General features: G+C 41.9%; 1 protein-coding gene across 1 annotated transcript in view; it reads right to left on the bottom strand.

Annotated features, from left to right (window-relative positions):
* The window catches only part of LOC126481157 (DNA polymerase epsilon catalytic subunit 1), a 319,986-nt gene that overhangs the window by 160,319 nt on the left and 139,584 nt on the right, over window positions 1-20,083 (bottom strand). The window contains exon 22 of the mRNA XM_050104726.1: window positions 5,219-5,436. Coding sequence (XP_049960683.1) covers window positions 5,219-5,436 — 218 coding nt within the window. The remainder of the gene's footprint in view (window positions 1-5,218; window positions 5,437-20,083) is intronic.

Raw genomic sequence — 20,083 nt, forward strand, 5'->3', positions numbered from 1 at the left:
GTCCACGACCGGTAATCAAAAATTATTTTATAGTTACGTAAAAATTATGTTGTATCTAATAGGTACGTCTTTTCAGGTAACAAAAGGGCATATCAGCTCACTTCATTATATCGATGAACAGCAGAAGACATACTTATAACAAGGCAAGTTTTTTTTTTGTTATTCATATATTTTTTGGTTTCATCGACTTGATTTAGCAACTAGCTTTCAATAATTTGCTTAATTTTTAGTGTAAGAAAATTCACATAAAACGATTTTCATGTATCTTTCATATACAAAGCATTACATTTAGGAAGGCTCTAATTATTTTTAAGTTTGGTTGTTTGCAATTTGCATAACCTGCTAGTTTGGTTTCTTGGGGGGTATCATTTTGCCTCAGTAGGAAAAGCGGTGCCTCTCCATTTATTTGAAAAGACATAGATTACCATAAAATCGTATTTACTTATTATCTCAAAAACATCTGTTCAGAAGGAGCTTTCAAACCAAAAAACTTTATTATTGCAAACTTAATTATTAATATTATTGCTGCATTAACTTTAATAGTGCAACATAAAAACCTAATTTTTACTAAGCGTGTGACGCAAGTATGATGAGAAAACCACATGTTATTTTATGCTTCCATAAAGTCTCTACTTCGCCTACGAACTCAGAGGAAACGTGACGTATATATAGGGTGTAAACGATTATTGTTTACAACGTGGCATAGCTATGTAGTGGAAGTCGAAACGAAGAATTTTATACAAGACCCTTGTGGTCTATTAAGCTGGGAAACAGCCACCAACAGGTTTACAAGACTACATGAGCTATAGCCCATGCGCGTCGCGTGAGATTTTCGTGTTCTTTTCTCCAGCTCTCTACACATTGTCATCGATTGTTTCGCAATTGTTGCTTGCATTAGCTTGTTATTTCTTCACAGCCTAATTATTACATGTTAGTCTGTTTGTTGTATCTGCTTGTAATCGGCAACACATCGTCCGTAATTGGTGAGCAGTCTGTACTCGGGGCCGGTTTTCCGTGCACCACCCTATGTTATTCCCCTGCGATCAGCCACACAATGCTACAGTTGGCTAAACGAGAGGTTCTGCAGGATCACAGAAATTACTTCTAAAAGTGTGTAAGAATTCTGTAATGGATAAAAACTCTATACTGCAGGAGGGAGGCAAGTGACCCCTCTTGGTGCCCTCCATCCTTCAGTCACCTACACTACTAGTTTTCAGTTTTTCATAAGAACCATATACCAAGCACAAATGAATGGTGAACGAGTAAAAATGAACGGTTCCCAAAAAAGAATGATCAGCAGTGAACTAGTTCCCAAGGATGAATGACTTTGCCCATCTCTACATGGGTATTCTACTGGATCAAGGGTGAGATGCTTGGGTTACAGACTGTGAAGTCTATGGCTGAGTATGTTCCATAGTTCACACTGAAATGTGTTGCACCTCCACTGTTAAGCAGGTATACTTCTCATGCTAAAATTACCTGCTGTTGCTTGGCTATTGCTAGATGTGTTTTAACTGCCCTACAGAGGATTGTGCATCAGTAGAAGGGGGAATGGAGGTAACTGTTCCATTAGCTCTACCAGCCTGTGATGTGGTATGTGTCTTTCTGTCGGTAGATAGTGCCCTACCTGATAGGAGGAAATAGACTGACACAGCTTGTAAGGCAGCATTTAGAGGCACCTGCTAAGTGAAAGTGTCAGAACATATGAACATGATGCTTCCACCAGATTGGAATTAATGAGATTTTGACAACACAATTTGCAATTTTTAACATTAGGGAGTTGGGTTTCTGAGAGCCATGTCTCCTGAATTGCCACATCAACTGAAGAGTAAGTAGCCATAAGTTGATGGAATCTGACCACACAATGATGACAGCCATTACAATTCCATTGGAGGATATAAGATTGGGATCTGAAAAAAGCAGCAATGGGAAACAAATTAATTTGCTGTTGATTTATGCTTCACACGAATGTGTGCGTCTACATCGGCATTAAGAGGCTTGACCTCGGGGTTGGGGGAGGGGATGGATGGGAGGAAGGTGGGTCGAATCGACGGGAACAGCAAAACTTAGTTTCACTTTTGAGTTTTCTTTTTTGTTCCGGACAGGTTTTGGTTTCTATTAGAATTATACTATACTTCCCCTGAAGGGGGAGCACCTTGGCAGGTGTACTTTTCCCTGGTGATTACTAGGGAGAACAAGGTGTCTACACCTGTGCTGGTGGGGTGGTTACCACTGGTGCTGCGACTTTTGTGGTTGAGAAAGTTGACGTCCTCTCTCTCAACTGAAAAACATTTTTTGAAATATGCCTAGGGATTTGAGTAGGTGTTTGAGACCACCCCACCATCATGCTAAGTGTGGTTTAGTCACAATGTTTGCAAATTATGATGTTATGTCAAATGAGTGTTGTTCAAACTTATATTAGTACTTCGATTTGACACGCAGTCCAGGGTTTTATATTCTGGATTTTATTTTCTCTCTTGAAAACTGGGTATGTCAGTGAATAAGGAGGTTGGCATCTAGGTTGGTTTAGACATCTAGGGGTTGTCTTGTCAGGTATGCTCTCATGAGTTGTCCTTACACATGATCCACAGGTAGGTTCATTAGTACAGCGAGAGGACATGTGCTAAAGTATCTCATTGGTGAGGAAAGAAGAGTTTTGCACGACACCTATACACCAAGACCTAAACTTTCTCAGGTAAAGCATTTCCATCAAAGATTAGGATAAAAGCTCCAGTGTTTATCCTATTATACTTAGGTCCACTCTGAATGTGACATACGAAATATGCTCTGCACTGTTCTTTCTTTGCGTGTTTTTCTTCGCTCTTTATAGCATTAGATGCCAATGGAAGATGGGAGCCTGAATCATGTCAATTCAGCTATGAGGGGAGACAGTAACTGGTATATCCCTAAGCTTGTCAAAAGTTTGAAGTGCTTGTGATTAGTTAACATTTATAGTTTTGATCAACAGCATTCCACTTCTATTTTCTCTATTGCAGCAACTTCTCCAACCTTATCCTCAATGTCATCAACTAAAAACAAAGGTTCTTGTTGTTGTAAAAGATTCACAATCGATTCTGGGGCACATCAAGAACTGGGCGAACTGTCTACTTCCATTTCTTCTTGCCTGACTCTCATCCTGTGGTGTGGCCAAAGATGGAAATGCTATGATGATGTACGTCTCTGCACTAAAATCTTGTTTCCTATCTGGTGAGATGACTGCACTGGCATGGCCACCAGTACAGGTACGTTTGCTGCGTTTCCTTGCAAATTGCCAGCACTGATGCCACGTGTCCTGATTGGAGACTCTCCCCATGCATGTTATACTGCTGTGGAAAAGGTTACCTTGCATAGTAGCAACTGTCTGGAATCCTGGTGCCCCAGGCTTTTACAACTTGATGGGCATGGAGAGTTCACTGCTCAGGCACCAGCATTGCAATCCCTGTGTTGTAAAGGGGCTACAGCTGCTGGGAGCGTGATGATTCCACACAACGAACTGGCTACTTTGCTGGATTTTGGGTGCAAACATAAATCCACTCCAACAGCAGGTGCGTGGGGTCACAGCATACGGTAGATAGATTATGCACCATGTAAGGCTTCCTTCCCCATCGGTCTGCAATTATGCGGAATATAGAACAGAGGAGGTCAAACCCCAAATAGGAAAAAGGTTGAGGAAGAGGTCGTGATGTGGGCTAACACTGTTGGTTGTCCTGATAATAGTCAAGTTGTCAACGTGAAAGCTTGGCAAGGTATAGGACTACTTTTAATTGCCTCTTATGGATGGCAAGACTTACTACGAGTTAATTCTAGTCTCCGAAGCAGCTGGAGAGATCTTTACAAGAGAAGCAGTAAGGTGGATAGTAATTATCAACTAGTGTCACTGCTTACCTTCTCCCCAAAGGTACTGGAACATGTCATTTGCACAAGAACCGTAACACACTTATCTCCAAAAATAAGATATTTAGTCTCTGTTAGGGTATCAGAACATGTGTTTTTTTTCAAGTACACAAAACATAAGTGACAAAATACCATCACTGCGATTTTTAAAGCATTTTATTGGACAATTCACATTATTCTCCCAGAGAATCTCATAGATTAAAGATATCAGAGATACTGCTAGTAACTGGTTTTCATCGTATCAAACTAAAAGGATGCACTGTAGAATCAGGAAATCTATGGACTATATATGACAAAACAGCATCTTCAGGATTGAGAATAGTCCTGCACGTAAACCACAGTGATTGATAGTTAATTCGCTCTTGCTCTTATAATATACATCAATGATCTGCCATCATATACCAAAGAATTGGAAACAGTTCTTTTTGCATATGATGCAGTTATTACAATCAAACACAATGGAGAAATTTTAACACTTATAAATGTAAATAAAATTTCAGGATCCCTCTATCCTGGGGTCCAAGTGACTTGCCATTCCTTTTTAACCTCCCTCAACCTATCCTCCTCTTCTCTCTAAGAAAGGAGCTAATAGTTCCAAAAGCAATGGATATGTGTGTTCAATGACAATACTAACATTTCATCTCCTAAAGGTAAGTACTGATCAGCAATTGGCAGGTGCTAGCAGCCCCCAACAATCAGTCCTTCCTTCTCATCCCGTCCAGTAAGTCTCCCGTGACCCGGGGTTTTGGACAACTTTCCGTAACTTTTCCCATTAACTAAGCCTCACCAGTTTTTTTCCGTCATCTTTCTTCTAATAGAAGAAGGTGCCATTGGCTCTGAAAGATTGCACGTTTCCATAACTTTTGTATGTGTTTTCTACTGTCACCACTTGTTGATTATATTTTTTTTTATCCATCCAATTATATTTTCAACAATTGATCACTTTTGTTGATATGTTCTCTTACCTTGCTATTATGGGTACGAGGAATATTGGACGGTAACTTTCAGTTCTTTTTTAATCCCCTTTCTTATAAATTGGGATAATGATCTCAGGAAACTTTCCAGTCTTAAGTGTATTATTTACCAGGAGAGGATTTTTTTTTATCTATCTTAAAAATCATGGTAAGATGAGTGCTGAATAATTGTCTTCATGGTGGCAATGATACGCAGGATAACAATAATAATATTATTGAGTGTCTTCAGTAAAATGGATCATAACTTTAAGACAAATTGCACAAATAACATATTCAATGTAAATAAAATTTCAATTTTGCTTTTAAAAAAATGCAGAATTAGAATATTTAATACTTTGCGAATGACTTACTTGAGCCTTCCAAATAAGGTTGATGTGCAAGAGTTCGAAACTGCAGCTGTGTCAAAGAAAAAGTATCTGAAGCATCTCCCTGCACAGCAAGACGGCGTGCTTCATTTCGTTCTACAGAGCACACACATCCTAGGCGTACAAGTGCCCGAAACTCAAGTGGAACTTGTGTTTCATAAATGCCCTCAATGTCAGGGGTTGACAAGTCAGCAAGCAGTTCCCTGTGTTTCATAAGTGGATTATTTAATTACAAAGAGCTAATAAAAATATGACTATTACATGATTTAAAAATTGGTAATGTAGCAAAATGATTCAATTATTAGACATGGTAAGCTGCAACACAATTCCTGCATAACAGTAGGCGTCGAAGTTCCTCTTTTTTTTTCTTCTTCTTTTTTTAGCAGATACCAAATAAAATGGATACTTATTTAACTCTTATTATCTATATCTGAGGAATACAAGGAGCATATACAACCGTAACTCATATTATAAAGCACAGCTGAATATCCGGTTTTCAGAGATTTGGAGAAACTCTTGTCATCATGAGGAAGGCAGGGTTGGTGGAAGGAAATGGAAGATTAGGATTTAACATCTCATCAAGAATAAGGCCATTAGAGGCAAAATTCAAACCTTGGATGAATTAAGAGTGGCGAAGGAAACCAATCTTCTCCTTTTCAAAGAAACCATTATCAGTTTGGGTAAACCAAGGTAATCTTCAATCTAGATAACTGGTCAGGGATTTCGATCTGTTCCTCCCGCGTGTGGGTCCAACACAATGGGGAAGTAAATGATGTATGTATTTAATGGAAAAAAAAATTACCTGGAGAAATGTCAGATGTAAGGAAGAGGTTAGAGGTACATCGTAAATGTTTATGTTGGCATTCCACAGATAAAACAGCGATATTCACAATATCATTAAATCTTTTGCTGCATCTTCAATTAGTTTTCTAATTGAAATACATTTTCATGTAGCACAGGATAAAGCCAATCGTATTCTAACATTTCCATGTGGGGGGAAAAGAGGGGATGGGGTTGGGGTGGGTACAATGACAACAGTACCATGAACCTGGGGCTAGAGTTACCATATTTTGTGAAGTAAAAAGAAGAGATGGCTAGTTATTTGTTAGCAACAATATTTTCAAAGCTAAAATACACATACATTAGAACACACAAAGTTATACAGGGCTGCCACAAGTTTCCCCAAGTGAAATTCCCTGATATTTCTCTGATTTCCAGACAAGTTTCAGCATTTTTTCTCTGACAAATTTTGAGATCTCAAGGGTAAGTTGTCAGCTGATAATCTGTCTTTGCATCTATTGCACAAGAAACAATAGTTCAAACAGGGAGATATATATAAAAACCTGGCAAGCAGATGGCGTTTCCTGATGTGAGCAAACATCTTAAGTACTAACATCAACATCTTTTGTAATGAACTGTTTTTAGATGGAGAAAGCAATCCAAATTGTATATGTGTTTCATTAAGACCACTTAATGTATTTTATTTCAACAAAACTAAACAAAAATATGTGTTTCCTTGGAGTCACAAGACAGATTTAAAATACCTTTACTGATTTAAGAAATAACCTCAGAAAAAAGTAGTCCTCTTGAAAGACGTGTATAAGGTGGGAAAGAATTGTGTAAACTAACACGGTAGGTGACTACCAATAAAATGTCGGTTCTACTATGCTCGTTATTGCTGGTTATTACCCACTGTGTTATATCTATTAAACTACTTTTGAAGTGCCAAAATGTACTAGAACAACTAAAATGTCTATAAAATGCCACAATGTACAATGTAATTGCGTTGAGACTGTTGCAATCCCTGAAATCCATCGCCCATGGCTTCTGGCTTGCTGAGGAGTACCACAGTCCCAGGTTCATGGATAAATCATGAAAATTCACTGCATACCGCCACACAAAAACAGGCCTGGCCTGCGGGCAGATCAGTGAGACTAGATCCGACAGGCAGAGCCTGCACATTAGTGGGAAAAGAAAGGCTTCAGATTAGCAGGCTCAGTCCATTACAGATACCTGCAAAAACGGCCCGCAGTTTTGGCCCGTTGCGGAAATCCACTCATGTTGCCAGCTATTCGTGAGCCACAGACAGCATGTTGATGAAATGAGACAATGGTGATCAATCCATGCAATCGATAACTTGTTCAAATACTCTGGGAATCAATAATAATGAGGATGGTAGCAATGCACTGTAAAGATGTTTGCTGAGCTGCATGACAGGCATGTAGAAAAGACACTCACACTCTCACAACTAAATTTTCAGCCACAGAAAACAAGAGCACACACACATACACACAATCACTCAGACGCAACTCATGTGCATATGACCACCGTCTCCGGCTGCTGCATCTACAGTCTCTGAGAATAAGATCTAAAGAAACCACTCCTCACAGTGTAGTGGGACACGAAATTGAAGTGTCACCCATCCACCAGTGTCAGCCCAGTTTGCAGGTGAATATAAATTTAATTTAGTGGTTTGTTTATGTATTTTTTGTAATCTTTGTAATTGTTGTGAATTGTCTAAAGTTTTGTATTTAATTTTTTTATGTTTCATGTACGGAGAGGGCGGTGCAACGAACAGAGACAGCATCTTCACTGCCGGGACCAGAGAGAAAATTGCTGGCCACTATACGTCGCGGGTCGACAGCCAAAGAGCAACGGAAGATCCTGAAACCGAGTTGTTGCGTCGTGCTTCTAAAAACTGGAAAAATAAGAATTTGTAACGTTTCTACAACAATGATGTCATAGAAAGTTTAATCATGTTGTAAATGTTCAGTCCTATCTTGTCAAGGCTCAGGTTCACGTCTATATGTAGGAAGATAATAAACTAGTGGATACTGCTAAAGTTCAAATACGTGTTCCGAGAATTTATTTATGAAGAATTATGTGAATGAATTGATTATTAATTTTGACAACGTTCATCGCGAGTTTGAATCTGGAAAGTTTATTCAATGTGGTTCTAATATTTGTTGAATCAGATAACTTGCATTAATATAATTTCTGAGAAGAAACAAAACATCTAAATTGAAAAGGTTTGCACAAACAAATTGGACTGAGTGACGAAATTCTGTGCATACGACTCAAATGATGATGTTTTACAGTTTCGTTCAAGAACCATTCAGAGACAATTTAAAAAGGATTTAAATAATTTTGAAGTGTGTTGTAACTGACGTAGGTGACGAAGTCTGCACATGGTCATATGTCAAAAGAAAACCATTTATACAAAACTTGCGTCGTTACACTACACCGTGGCGACCTTATAGACAAGACTTGTGTGCAACTAAGACATACAGGTACGAAACAAAACATCAAGAACCATTCAGAGACAATTTAAAAAGAATTTAAATAATTTTGAAGTGTGTTGTAACTGACGTAGGTGACGAAGTCTGCACATGGTCATATGTCAAAAGAAAATCATTTATACAAAACTTGTGTCGTTACACTAAAACAGCTCCCTGCCTCTCATTGGCAGCTCCTGCGCTAGTGGCAAGAAGTGGTGGCAGCACTGGGTGCAAGCTGAGGGGAGTGACAGGAAGGGGACAAGCAGTAGTAATGATGGAGCAGGGAAACGGTGAACGTACTCAGCTGCACATCTCAGTAAACAAATCATTTCATCTACTGAGACAGAAATGAGATTCTTCCAGTTTTTTCTTTTTTCAAATATCCCTGACTTCCCTGAAGTGTTTGAAATTTCCTGAAATTCCCCGATTTACAAAACCTGTGGCAACCCTGTTATATAGCCCTTCTATATATTTAATAGAGTGCTCAAAATATTAATAATGCTCTAAAGAACACAAAAGTAAAAATTTATCATTTTCAGAGGCTAATCAATCAGATTCACATGGACTCTAATTGTATTTCTCTGAACATCCGGCACTTTTTAATAACTGAATATCACTCTTTACAACTTTAAACATTTCTGAACAGAGCATGCTTTCGTAGTTCAGTGTCACCTGGAGTTCAGCCTTGAATAAATTTATTTTTTGTGTAACACCACTTATTCTCCACGAATAAAATGATTGACTCCACAAAGGCATCGGAACCAGAGATACTGAACAAAAATCCTATCGCTTTGGAAACATTCGACACACTTTGCTCAGGTACTGAAGAAAATAATTTAAGCCAGTCTGTAATATAAACATCATCTTTGTCCACACTGCTGCTAAGATAAAATCACTGACTGCTGAACTCCCAACACAGGCCATCTGAGCAAATATCTTTACTGATGTGAAACAGTTCTGCAGCCTTTTCAAAATCTTTAACTCTATCCCTTCCTACAGAGAAAATGCTGCAAGGGATGCATAGGGGCTGTCATCTGTCATATCATACCTTTTCGCTTTTTGCAAATACTGAAGCATACTGCTATAAAAACAATCAAGGTCGTCAGTTACGTTTTCTATAACAGAATTGACAATCTATTTAGGAGTTGTTCTGCTTTGATACCAAAATAGTTGTCTTTCCTTCTCGGCTGAATTTTAAAATTCAGTAGTCGAATTTGTTTACTTGTCTCTAGTACACTTAAGTCAGACTTTCTAGTGTTTTAGCTACCATTTACAGCTAACTCATAACTGAAGAAACTATAACAAAGGCGATTTTCAAGAGTTTAAGTTTTAAGATTATATTCATTCCATAAAATATAATTTGTAATAGACTAAAATACAAAAATGGAGAATTATTCATGTCTGTTAAAAAATTAATGGAGGAAAAGACACTGGGAGAGAAAACAGTTCAATTCATTAAAAAGTCAGAATCTGGCAACTCTACCTAGAACTGTAACGAAAATCTCATAGCGTTCTCACATGGAAAAAGCAACAAGAATTTAAGAATGGCACAACACATTGAGAAGATGACTAAAACCTGCTATCATGATAATCTTGTGCTTAAATTTTACAGAAAGTACACCATAATGTATTGAAATGCTAATGAGGAAAACTTATAAAATGCTAAGATGCAGTACTGTCTGGTCAGAACATATTAGGAGATCAAATGAAGTACCAACTCTTATTTAAAGCAACCAAAACCTATATCAACAACAGTGTGTTTGTGTGATACGCTAATACTTCTTTACATCTCTGTGGTGTGAATTCAATCACAGTACTGAAGTAGTCCTAACTGACATTTTGCCACACTTTACAAAGAACAAATTCGACCACTGTAATACAGTAATCATTGGAGGTACTGACCTAGTTGCAATATTGTAAGAAAATGAAACACCTACCACCATCCTTATGGTCTTATTTATTGTGTAGCTATCAGTTTCGGCACTTAAATGTGCCGTCTTCGGGCCACAGTTGACACTGAATGCGTGCCCTATATACATTGCATCAGTGGCCAACATAACTGGGTTACGCAGACTATCTGTGACTGTGGTGTCAGCACTCCAACCATCCACTGCCAATTCAAACTGGTTGGCGACCTGACACCGTACTTACAGATAGTCTGTGTAAAGCAGATATGCTGTAGGTGTTTCAGTTTCTTACAATAGTGAACAGCCATGGTTCCCCAAGACCTCCAATCAAAAGGATAGATACACAAAAGCTAGTTGCAATATATCTGCCGTCGCACATATGTTAGCCAATAATGGTTCTTATTTGCACCAATGTTTTGCCCAGACTGTATTGGGAAGTTTAATGCCAAAGTTTAGTACTGTTTCATGTTAGACGATCTCCTAATATATAGTACAATTCAACACAAAGCATGACTAATGAGAGAACATAATGGGTTTCATTTTGGGTATCCCCTTCACAATGTAGCACTATCTATCTAAAAATTGTAAAAAAAAAAGGGGGTCACGGATCAAGAAGACTGTAAAATAAGTCCCAACCACAACCAACCTGCTCCTGCTCCAAGACTAAAGGAGAACCTTATATCTGAAAATAAAAACCAATTTCACGGAGGAAACCGAGGACCAGTTCAACCATCCATGGTTCGTTTGCTAATAATCAATTTAAGGAATCGAGATGACTATACTTATCACGAAGGGCCAAAAGATGGGGACATTCCACCCATATGTGAGACATCATCAGTCTGGCTCCACAACTACATTGTGGGGGTGGGTTGTTACACAGAAGGAAACAATGGGTGAGCCGGGTATGATCAGTGTGTAAACGGCAAAAAACAGTGGACTCCTTCCAAGAGGAGCAGAAGGAAGAGCAACAAACTGCAGTAGACTCCTTGATCATGCGGAGTTTATTACTATGAGCAGTAGTGCTCCAGACAGGCATTTCACTCTTGGGCAGAGAGAGATTTGGCGTAGATCTGCATATCGGCAGCTGGAATCATGAAAGGAAATGGGGGTAAATATCTGCTTCTCTAGCCAAACGATCAGCCAGTTCATTCCCTGGGATGCCCACACGACTTGGGAGGAAGACGACTGAACAGCGGCATGCTCAAGGGCAGAGAGCAGGTCATGGACAGCAGAGACCAAAGGGTGACGACAGTAGCATCGGTTGATAGCCTGCAGGCTGCTCACAGGGTCTGAACAAATTAAAACACTGTGGAGGAAGGCCTGAGAAACAAAAAGGAGGGGCCTGTGAATGGCTAGAAGCTCTGCTGTGGACCCACCACATGATCCCGGCAATAAATGGTGTTCAAAACCAGTAGGAAACGTGAAAGCGTATCCCACCTAATCGATTGTCTTACATCCAACAGTGTAAAAGATGGTGTCATCCTGGAACTCTGCAAGGATGGCACATACGAGACACCGGTGAACCATAGGAGCGACAGACCTTAGGACCCTGGAATAGATCTGTCCTAATCCGTGGTCTAGGCACCATCTATAAGGGAGGAAAGACACAGGGTGCCGTCCAGTGAATGGAGATGAAGATCCCGACAGAGGGAAGTGAGAAGTATGCCAACCAGCAATCCCACCCATGGGCGGGTGTTAGGAGGGAGACACCTCTCATTGGCGAAGAGCACAGGGTACACAGGATGGTCAGGGAATTGGCGAATGGCGATTGCATAAGAAACAAGGAGTTTGCTCCATCGAATGAGTAGAGGGGCAATCCCCGCTTCTGTGAGGAGACTATCAACAGAACTAGGGTGAAAGGCACCAATAGCCAGATGCACCCCACAATGATGGACAGGGTCAAGGAGTTTCAAAGTGGAAGGAGCTGATGAGCCATAAACCCGACTACCATAATCTAGTCTGGACAAGGCCAGAGCATGGTAAAGATGGAGAAGAGTGGAATGGTCTGCACCGCAACATGTGTGTGCCCCAGTGGAGAGCATTAAGCTTCCGCATACATGTAGCCTTTAGGTGGTGAACATGGGGCAGCCGTGTCAGCTTGTTACCAAACATAAGGCGCAAGAAATGGGACTGTGCTACAAAATCGAGGAGCTAGTTGCCTAAATAAAGTTCTGGATTGGGGTCAACGACAAAATTGTATAACCCAAGTCTTGGAGGGAGAAAACTGGAAGCCACAGGCAGAAGCCCACACAGAGGCCCATCAGATGGCACCTCGGAGCTGGCACTCAGCAGACGCTACCGAATGGGAGCTGCACCAGATGTAAAAATCGACACACAACGCTGGGGGAATCAGAGGCCCAACAAAGGTCACAAGCCCATTGATGGCATTGAGGAAGAGTGTGACTCTTAGTACAGAACCCTGTGGGATACCATGCTCCTGAATTTGAGGGGTGCTGAGTGAAGTGCCAACTTGAACCCGGAAAAGCTGGTGAGATAAAAACTTGCGGATAAAAACCAAAAGGGGAACACAGATGCCCCAGTCATGAAGGGTAACTAAAATGTGATGGCACCAAGCCTTGTCATACGCCTTAATTAGGTCAAAAAAGACCGCAACAAGGTGCCGGTGGTGAGTAAAAGCCTGTCGGATGGCTGATTCCAATCGGAGTAAATGGTCAGCTGGAGATCACACTGCCCGGAAGCCACACTGATACAGGGACAAAAGGCCACGAGATTCGAGTACCCAACATAATCTGAAGCTGACCATCCTTTCGAGCAGTTTGCAAACTACATTCATCAGGCTAACTGGGCAGTAGGTGTCGAGAGATGTTATGGTTTTTCCTGGGCTTAAGAATGGGATAACTGTGGTGTCACCGCCAGACACCACACTTGCTAGGTGGTAGCTTAAATCGGCCGCGGTCCATTTAGTACATGTCGGACCCGCGTGTCGCCACTGTGTAATCGCAGACCTAGCGCCACCACCAAGGCAGGTCTCGTGATACGAGAGAGCACTCGCCCCAGTTGTACGAGAACCTAGCTACCGCCCAGTTGTACGAGAACCTAGCTACCGACCAGATGTACGAAGCCTTTCTCTCTCATTAGCCGAGAGACAGAATAGCCATCAGCTAAGTTAATGGCTACGAACTAGCAAGGCGCCATTTGTATCAGTGCCTATAGCTTACGAGTATTCAAGAGAGATGTATTCCAAGGACTAATAAAAAGATAAGTAATAAGCATCTACATACTTTTCTTCTTATTCATTTATAAGTTCTCATGTTCCAGACTTCACGCCCGTCTGCTTTAGCCGTGCGTGCCCTATCGGCTACAGCGTTAGTGTAGCTTGCATTTTCAGCCATCTAAAATTCACGGTGTCGGCCCAGCTACCGACACAACAATAACTATACTGTCTCGCCATTGGGACGGAAAAGTACCCATGAGCCAAATGTGGTTGAAGACCCTGATGAGCTGTTGCCTCTGGGGAATGTCCAAGTGCTGGATCATCTGGTTGTGGATGGAATCTGGGCCTGGGGCTGTGTCTTGTGAAGAGCTAAAAGCCTGCAACAAATTCCCATTCAGTGAAGTGTGCATTATAGGGCTCAACGTGGAGTGGGATGAAACAGTGGGGGGGGGGTGTCTGTTCAACTCGCATTTCTGCCAGAGAAAGGCAGAGAGGTAGGAAGAGGACGATATTGCCATCGCAAAATGTGTCGCACGGTATTCTGCGAGGACCAATGGATCAGTGCACAGAGTACCTTGGAGGTTCAGACCCTGGATGGTTAACTGTCACTGGCGGCTCAGAAGACTACGAAGCCTGGACCAAACCTGCGATGAAGAGGCATACGTCCCCAGGGAGGAAACATAGCACTCCCAGCATTCCTTTTTACTCCACCTATTAACGCAATGAGCCTTTGCGTGGAGATGCTCAAAAGCGAGGAGGTTGGTCTGTAAAGAGTGTCGCTTAAATCACTGCAGCAGTCCTGGACAGCGACTGCAATATCCTTGTTCCACCACGGCACCGACTGATAAGGAGGGGGATCTGTGGATAGGGGGACATCAGGCCCAGCAACATGAAGAATAGTGGCACAAATGCCTTGCATGACTACATCAATAGAATTTGAAAGGGAGGAGTCAAAGTGCACAGCAGACGTATATAAAGGCAATTAGCCTGGCGGAATGGCCAATGTGGGGACCTGTCTGCCTGGCAGCAGCAGGGAAGTAATAGAATCACCACAAAGTGGTCACTGTCACAAAGGTCATAATGGGATGACCAATGTAGCAAAGCCACAAGGGCAGGGGAGGAGATTGTGAGATCGATAGCACAGAAGGTGCCATGGGTGGCACTGAAACGGGTAGGGGAACCATCATTGAGGAGACACAAATCAAGGTCCGTGATAAGTTGGTCAATTAGGATACCCTACCCATTGAAGTGACATTCCCCCACAGTGGATGGTGGGCATTGAAGTCCCCAAGGAGGAGACATGGGGGTGGGAGTTGCTGGATTAAGGTAGACAGTACAACGTAAGGAACTGGTCTACCTGGAGGGAGGTAGACATTGCAAATGGCTATTGCCAGAGCCATTTGCACTTAAACCACTATCACTTCCAAGTTGGTACGTATGAGGTTCCAGGCACTAATGACATCAGAGTGAACCAAAGTGCAGAACCCATCAGATGCTACCTCAGGGCCAGCATGCTTCCGACAGAATGCCCAATAACCACGAAAAGTTTGGAGAGTGGTCATGACGGAAATGTGTTTCTTGAAGAACGAGACAGAATGCTTACTAGGAGGAGACAAGACATTGCATTTCTGGTTGGAGACGATAGTATTCGTTGTAATTCCACTGGATGATCGTGTGGCAAGAGTCCAAGGTAGATACAAAGAAGCTGAGGAGCAGGTCAGGTCACTCAGTCAGTAGCTGTCATTGACAAGGATGGGGTGATATCTACAAATAAGATGTCAGACTCAGGTTGCAAGGAGGAAGGTAACACCTCCCGGGGCACTGGGGGCACCTTGTCTTGGGATTTATGTTTCTTCTTCTACTCTTCCTGAGGTGGAAGAGGGCAGGGTACAGGGGAAGTACAGGCTTCTGCAAGATCTGGGATCCAAAGAGTGTGGGCAACCTTGGGGCGCACAGATGGTGAGCCTCATGGCCGAGTGGCGGTAAGAGTCTTCTGGCCTGAGAGACGCCTGGGAGAGGGGTCCCGGGAGGGAGCCTGATCACCAGCAGATCAGCACAATTGACACACACAGGTGGCGGAACACAGGGGCTTCCCTCGTGGCGTTAGTGGCCACAGTCGCCGCACAAAGGGTCCACTGTACAGCGGGAAGACATATGTCCAAAACACATGCACCGAAAGCACCACATAAGTCAAGGGACGTATGGCTTCACATCACATTTGTTGCACATAACCTTGACCTTCTCTGGGAGGGTATCCCTCTTGAAAGCCAGAATGAAGACGCCAGTATCGGTGCGATTGTCTTTGCGACCCTTCTGCACACATCGAACAACATGAACGTCACGCCGCTCCAGATTAGCCTGGACATCCTCATCAATTTGCAGGATGAGGACCCTATGAAAAATTACTCCCTGGACCATATTCAGAGATGTTTGGGAGTGATAGACACCAGGACATTACCAAGAGGATCACAGGCCTGAAGAGCTGCAGATTGGGTGGTAGAAGAAGCTTTGATCAACAGTGAGCCCAATCGCATCTCACTAAGAGACTCCACTTCACCAAACTTGACCTCGATATTTTCCATGAAAAACAATGGTTTTCTGGCAGTGAATGTGTCCCGATCTGTCCTAGTACAGACGAGGTAATGGGGAAAGGGTTCCCTCCCGAGACGGTGAGCCAGGCCTGCAACATTTGGTGATGAATTTTACATCCATTAACCCACAGCTATCAGTAATTATAATTAAAGGAAGATTCTTTAATTTAGTATAACTAATGGACATGCGCCTACAGAAGAATCTACTGGAAACCTAAAAGATGATTTCTATGATGCCCTTGAAAAAGCTTACGGTAAGTGTCAAAGGAATGACATCAAGATCGTGCTGGGTGATTTTAATGAACAACTTGGAAGAGGAGACATGTTTCAGCCCATAATTGGAGTCCATAATAAACACGGATCCATTAACAATAATGGAATACGATTGATTCTCTTCACAGCCTTCTGGAATATGATAGTGGGATCTACCAGGTTTCCCCATAAGGAGATACACAAGGGCACATGGAAGTCACCTGATGGTGGAACCATTAATCAAACTGATCATGTACTGATAGGCCAGAGGCATAAATCTAACTTGTTGAATGTTTGAACCTTTCGTGGCCCTAATGTGGATTCAGACCATTTTCTTGTAATGGCCAACATAAGAGCAAGGATATCAAATGCTCAGAAAGAAAGACATACTAGGAAAGAATGGTACAATATTGCAGCACTGCAATTAACAGAAACTTGTGAATCGTACTGTCAGAAAGTTTCGCAGGCCCTAGAATAATAACAAGGAACAATGTGAGACAGTAATGACATAGAACAAAAATAGCCGACTATAAAAAGAGCTATAGACATTTCAACTAAGGAAACACGAGGAATGTAGAGAAAATCAATACGGCCCACATGGTTTGATGAAGAGTGTAAGAGAGTGACTGAAGAAAAGAACACTGCATACCAAAAGACATCACAGGCGAACTGCACAAGAAGCTTGTTGGAGGATTACCAAGAGAAAAGGAGGACTGAAAAGATGACACAGCACCGAAAGTAAAGGAAATGGACTAAGGCTGAAATACAATGCATGGAATTGCCCAAGAAGAAGAATGAAACAAGGAATTTCTTTGAAAAAGTAAACAATGCTAGAAGACAATTTGCTCCAATAACCAGCTTGATTAGAGATGAAGAAGGAAACATAATAAGAGAGAGAAAACAGACTGGAAAGATGGCAAAGATACTTTAATGACCCACTCAGTCAAGAGACAGAGCATGCAGAGGATATCTCTAATGACTGTGAGCAAAGATTGGATGATGAACAGCCACTGGATGGCCTAGGGTTAAAGGACATTAAAAAACCTTTAAGGAAACTGAAGAATAATAAGGCCCCTGGCACTGACAGCATTCCTACAGAACTGTTAAAATGTGGAGGAGCAACATTAGAGCAGTATCTGTTTGAACTTATCACTCTCATATGGGAACAGGAAAGGATACCAGCTGAATGGAATGAAGGAACATTGTGTCCCATACATAAAAAGGGCAATCAAAAGGAGTGTAGAAGCCAGCATGGGATCACCCTCCTGAAACTGGGGTACAACGTGTCATCTAATATTATTTTTGATCGGCTACTCCCACAGGTGGATAAAGAAACTGGAATATACCAAAGCAGATTTCGATGAGGAAGGTCAACAATAGACCAGATTTTCAACCTACACCAAATTTTAGAAAAAAACTGTTGAATATAGAATTGGAATACATCACCTCTTTATTGACTTTAAGGCTGCATATGACAGCATCAATAGAAACCAGTTGTTTCCTGCCTTACAGGAGGTGGGGATACACGGAAAGCTCCTGAGAATGGTTAAAATGATGATGTCTGACGTAAGAAGCTGCATTCAAGTTCGAGGAAATTATTGAGACTCCCTGTAAATAAAACATGGGCTACATCAAGGAGATGCATTAGCATGCTTGTTATTTAATGTAGCGCTCAAGAAGATGGTTAGGGAAGCAGACCTACAGACCAGGGGCACCATTTTCTACAAGTCAGTGCAGATTTTAGCATATGCAGATGACATAGACATCATAGCACAAACAGTATCAGCACTTAAAGAAGCTTTTACATCCTTAAGTCAAGCAAGTAGGAAAGTGGGTCTTCTGACTAATGAAGGCCAGCCACATGGCCTGTGGGAAAGCATATCAACCCAACATCCTGTCAACTTTCAATGTGAATGGATATACACTTGAAAGAGTTGATAGCTTCAAGTATATTGGTCCCACAGTCACTTGCTTTAATGATATCTCAACTGAAATTAAGGTTAGGCTGATATCAGCAAATAAGGCATATTTTACCTTGAGTAATTTATTCCGGTCAAGACTCCTCAGCCGCCCAACAAAATTCACTATTTATAAAAGCCTTGTTAGACCAGTTCTAACTTATGCTTAGGAAACATGGCCCTTGAAGGAAACCGATATAAGGCTATCGACGGATTTGAGAGGAAAGTTTTGAGGAGAATAATTGACCCTGTGTATGACAGAGAACAAAGGAGGAAAAGGTACAATGCAGAATTGTACACTATATATGCTGATGCTCCTGTAACAAAAATCATATGATCAGGAATGATAAGATGGGCAGGTCACATGGCAAGAATGGAGAAGTCTGAGGTGATAAAGAAGATTCTCTGTGGTAATCCAGAGGGACAGAGAGGGTGAGGTTGACCTCGAGCAAGATGGATGGCTGGAGTGGAAGAAGACCTATGGAAGCTCGAATGCAGAAACTGGAGGGTAGCATGTGACCGTCATGGATGGTGGTAGCTTATTGGGAAGGCCAAGGTTCATCCTGGACTATAGTGCCACAGAAGAAGAAGAAGAAGAAGGATACCACCATTGGACAACATGCCTTGGTGTTTCGACTTGATGGCTCGTCTGAGGTTTTGTAAAGTGGTTTGATAATGTTGGGCATTGAAGGCGGTTCCCCGTTACAGGAACTTGACAAGCAGTGGGCCCTTGTGGTCAAAAAAGGACATCATGACCTTACTAGAACTGGTGTGCACAGCCTTTGATTTCTTTGCAGGTGGTGAAGACTGACGTTTCCACTGCTTGCTCTGACGCTTGCTTTCCAGTGCAAAATTGTGACACCACGTTTCGTCACCTGTGACAATACACAACAGAAAGCCGTATTCCTCCTCATGATAATATTGCACATGAGTTAAAGATAGCGCCATTTGAGTATTGTGCTGTTCAGTGGTCAGTTGGTGGGGAATCCACTGTGCACAGATTTTTTGAAAGTTCAAATGTTGATGCATTATGGTGTGGGCATTGCCCGCACTAATACCCAATAACTGATGGATCTCATCCATGACGATTCTGTTGTTGTCCAAGAATAAAGCATTCACTTCCGCAACCATTTCCGGTGTGATGACACGATGAGCCTGTACAAGACGAGCATCATCTTCCAGTGACTCGCGTCCCTCAAGGAATCATTTGTGCCATTCCACAACACTTCAATGAATCAGACTGTACTCATCGTACACAGCCTTCATCCATTGATACATTTCACGGCCTCCAACTCCCTTCACCCCCAAAAATCGAATCACTCCTCGTTGTTCCTGCTTACTTATTTGCATGTTCAGTAGTGGACGATAACTTGTGTGACCACTTTCACTTCGGCGTGAAACCATATTGGCGCTATGCAACATCAAATTGTGTGCACGTGTCAATCTCTCTACCAATAGATGGCGCCATGATATCTGTAGTTACGTGGTGAAACCTTATGTATAAGGCAAAGGTAGACATAATGACCAGGTTTCATTTGAATGAATCACACACATGCTGCTGGTGTTTACGAAATCAAGTGCAAATGTAGAGTAGTATATGTAGGTGAGCTGCGGCGACCCATCAGCACATGGTTATCTGAACATGGAAGATGTATCTGACCAAGACATCACACAAGGATGGGCGCAGCC

Source organism: Schistocerca serialis, chromosome 5, assembly GCF_023864345.2.
Source record: "Schistocerca serialis cubense isolate TAMUIC-IGC-003099 chromosome 5, iqSchSeri2.2, whole genome shotgun sequence".
Classification (NCBI taxonomy): domain Eukaryota; kingdom Metazoa; phylum Arthropoda; class Insecta; order Orthoptera; family Acrididae; genus Schistocerca; species Schistocerca serialis.